Below are 3,055 nucleotides of genomic sequence, written 5' to 3' on the forward strand. Positions count from 1 at the left end.
TGGAATCACCATTGTTTAGTTTCAAACTTTCTATTTTAGTGTTCACATATTCTAGTCCGCTGTCATAGGGTTGTGAAGTGAAAAAGTAACAGTGCAAACGTGAATTGTCATCCAGAAACCAGGGTAAAGTTATTTGTGCAACCACACACACTGCCTGACCGAATTAGGCATAAATTTAGAGAAAATGAAATGTCCTAAATGAAGGGTCGGCGGGCAGTGTGGCTTTTGCGCAAAGTTCGGAATGCAGTGATCGAATATATTTAGGTCAAAATTAGAACTTTCCGAGAAAGTATAAACAGTGTTACATTTGATTAGTGTGTGATGTAACACAGCAACGTCAGCCATGATTTGTGCAAACCCGACAATTGTTATGTTGCTGGAATAAATGTTACTCAAATAGCCATCACTCAAAACTCCTAATACGCAGAGAGCTAGACTGCCATGTTTCTACAAAACAAAGGTGTTATTCCCGAAGAGCCTGACCAACTAAATGTGTCTGGATATCTCCTGCTCGCCCACGTGAAGTCCACTTCATCTATGTGCAACACTTGGTGTTATTCACAAAGCAGGTGAGAGTTTCAGTGGATCCAGTGGTGATAAATCTATGGCATCCGTTCAATTTACGGAGCGCCGCAATGTAGGAATTGAAATCTCTAATAAAAAAAACGCCCAACTAAAGAAGTTAAGCACAGTGTGCACTCAATCAAATACGAGTAACGATGTACATCTAGGCCACCCTAACCCATCTAGAAGTTCCAGGGATGCCATTCTGGACACAGAACAGCATGTAGTGCTGTTGAGGAGCGACGTTGGCACTGGGCGGGCCTGTTACGATGGTGGACCAACCAGTTCCAGACCGAACTGGAGCTACAACTGCCAGCTTGATGGCCCTCTGCCCTTGAGAAAATGAGTGAGTTGAGTAAGGAGCACTCAGGATGTTAACCTCAAAGCCTCCGGTCCGAGCTCCGATATTGAATGTAACAGTAAACGCCGTCTTGTATTTTATCACTCCTGGAACTCCAGTGATTTGGGGACGGACATTGTTGAAGCTGCACAAGTAGAGAATTAGAATTCACGAGCAAACAACAAAATCAATACTAGTTTACATTGATCATTAAATTACATATCTCATGCAAGCTAGTCAACCCAGTTCAGCTCCAAATACTGCTTTCAGAGATATGAATCCGTCCAAGAAAGTTCCTGTGTCCTCGATTCAATTCACTCAAACAGAAATGGGATATTGGATAAAAGAATAAAGCAAAACAGGCAGGACATATAATACGTACTTTGAACCCAAGTAAGCTGGCGAGTATGCTTCCACGCGAAGCTCGGTGGGGAACTCGCCGGAATATGTGTAAAATTGGTGAGTGTTGCTTCCCGCCACAAGCACACGTCCGTCCGGCAGCAGATTTGCAGTGCTGTGATACACCCTGGGGATGGCGGTGCCCGTCAGAGTCTGGAACCTGGTTCCTGCTCTAAAATCGCCGTTGTACTTGACGGGCCGCAGGGCCGGATTGCTTGCCGTTCCCCATCCTTGGTATCCATTCTGGGCGCCGTTGATAATCAGGATTTCTCCTGTCGGCAGGTTAATCATGTCACCCATTACACGACGAACAGGCATGTCCTCCATTGCCCATCCGGGGGCTCCAGCTGTGGGGTTGATTCTCCCACAACTGGCTGAAGCGGCTGCTCCCTTGTCCCCAGTTCTAGACGCACCTGTTGCAGCTCCTCCGCAAACCAGAATCTCTACAGAGTTGTGTGGCGCCTTAATGGGAAGCATGGCAGCAGAGCCTCCGGATGGGTAGTTCCGGGGGTTTCCAGGAATCTTTGGAAGCGCCTTCACCACCTTGCCGGAAGCGACGTTCATCACCACGGAGTCTTGATTGGCGAAAACGAAGAGATCACCATTGGGCAACATGAACACGAAAGGATAGAGATTGTCGCAGCATGCCCCCAACACACTCAAAGCGAACACTCCCTCACCGGCTGTCCTCTTCGGCACAAACTCATATGTGGGCTCATTACGACCTCCCATGACGATCTGACGGTTTCCACCAGGAAGAATATGGTTGGTTGAGTACCACCGTCCCCTACTCAGCTCCGTACCAGTCTCCGTCCAGTCACAGTTTCCACTAGCGGGGCAAGGGGTAAGTGTTCGGATCTTCTTGTTGCCTTCAAAATCTCCTCCCGTTTGGACCATCTGTCCATCCCACATAAACTGACCGGACGAGCACCAGGTGTCTGTGAAGATGAATAAAGCTCGAACAGCACCATTGGCAGGATTGAACATGACGGAATGGGCATAGCAGTCAGACTTAGAAATGCGCTCCGCAGGCTGCTGGCGGCATCGTCCATCAGGCAATTTGATCTGGGAGGGACCAATGTTGGTCCGATCAAGAAAGATGACGGTATTGAAGCGCGTTACGGCTGAATGCATAGAGGAGATACCAGCATTGTTTTGCAACAACTGCCACGAACCCTGACCGGCAACAAAGAGAGGACTTGATATTAACCATTGCAAAATCGTAAGCAAAACTAATAGAGGTGAGGCTAATCTAATCGCCATTACGAGTGAGCCTCGAAAATGCCTCCTTCAACAGTCCCGACACTCTCTCGATCCTCTTGTCTCGAAATTCCAACCTTCACTAGCACCTCAAAGGTTCTGAGCAAACTTCGTTCCTGCACCCTGCAAGGTTGCAGAGATCCAGAAGTGAGTTTGCGAGGTTGAGAACCTTGGAGAAGAACTTCGGCTTTATGCAATTGACCGCCCTCCTAATGTTCAAGCCCACAGCTCACTTCACCGCTGTCGTGAGATCTCGGTCTGGCGCTTAGTGGCAGACTGCAACTAGTCAACGCCCACAAATCGATGAGAGTTGAACCCATGTCAATCTGTAAAGTGTTACTGAACAGTTTATGACCCAGTCGAAGCTTGCTGAATTCATTTGTGGTTACCACACCCTAGTCATAGCTATCACCGGATTCCCAAATTCCTCCTCACACTTGAGGCTCTTTACTGGGCGAGCAACGAATGAAACGACTTTTCACTTCGTCTTGT

At 47.8% G+C, this 3,055-nt stretch overlaps 1 protein-coding gene across 1 annotated transcript; it reads right to left on the reverse strand.

Moving 5' to 3' along the window:
• Window positions 1-242: 242 nt before the first annotated feature.
• On the reverse strand, window positions 243-2,709 carry LOC112294628 (aldehyde oxidase GLOX). Its single transcript, XM_024545303.3, has 2 exons — window positions 1,287-2,709; window positions 243-1,049 (listed from the first exon to the last, which is right to left on the reverse strand). Exons 1-2 carry the CDS (start codon window positions 2,564-2,566, stop codon window positions 728-730), a joined length of 1,602 nt encoding a protein of 533 aa, XP_024401071.1. The 5' UTR covers window positions 2,567-2,709; the 3' UTR covers window positions 243-727.
• Between the last annotated feature and the right edge of the window lie 346 nt (window positions 2,710-3,055).

The sequence above is a fragment of the Physcomitrium patens genome, chromosome 17 (genome assembly GCF_059467195.1).
Source record: "Physcomitrium patens ecotype Gransden chromosome 17, ASM5946719v1, whole genome shotgun sequence".
NCBI classification, from domain to species: Eukaryota; Viridiplantae; Streptophyta; class Bryopsida; order Funariales; family Funariaceae; genus Physcomitrium; species Physcomitrium patens.

Excerpts from the sequence above, each read along its gene's own strand:
- LOC112294628 (XM_024545303.3), bottom strand. The coding sequence starts at position 2,566 with ATGGCGATTAGATTAGCCTCACCTCTATTAGTTTTGCTTACGATTTTG. Across the intron at positions 1,050-1,286 it reads CCAGCTTACTTGGGTTCAAA|CTTCAACAATGTCCGTCCCC; the intron begins GTACGTATTATA and ends CTACTTGTGCAG.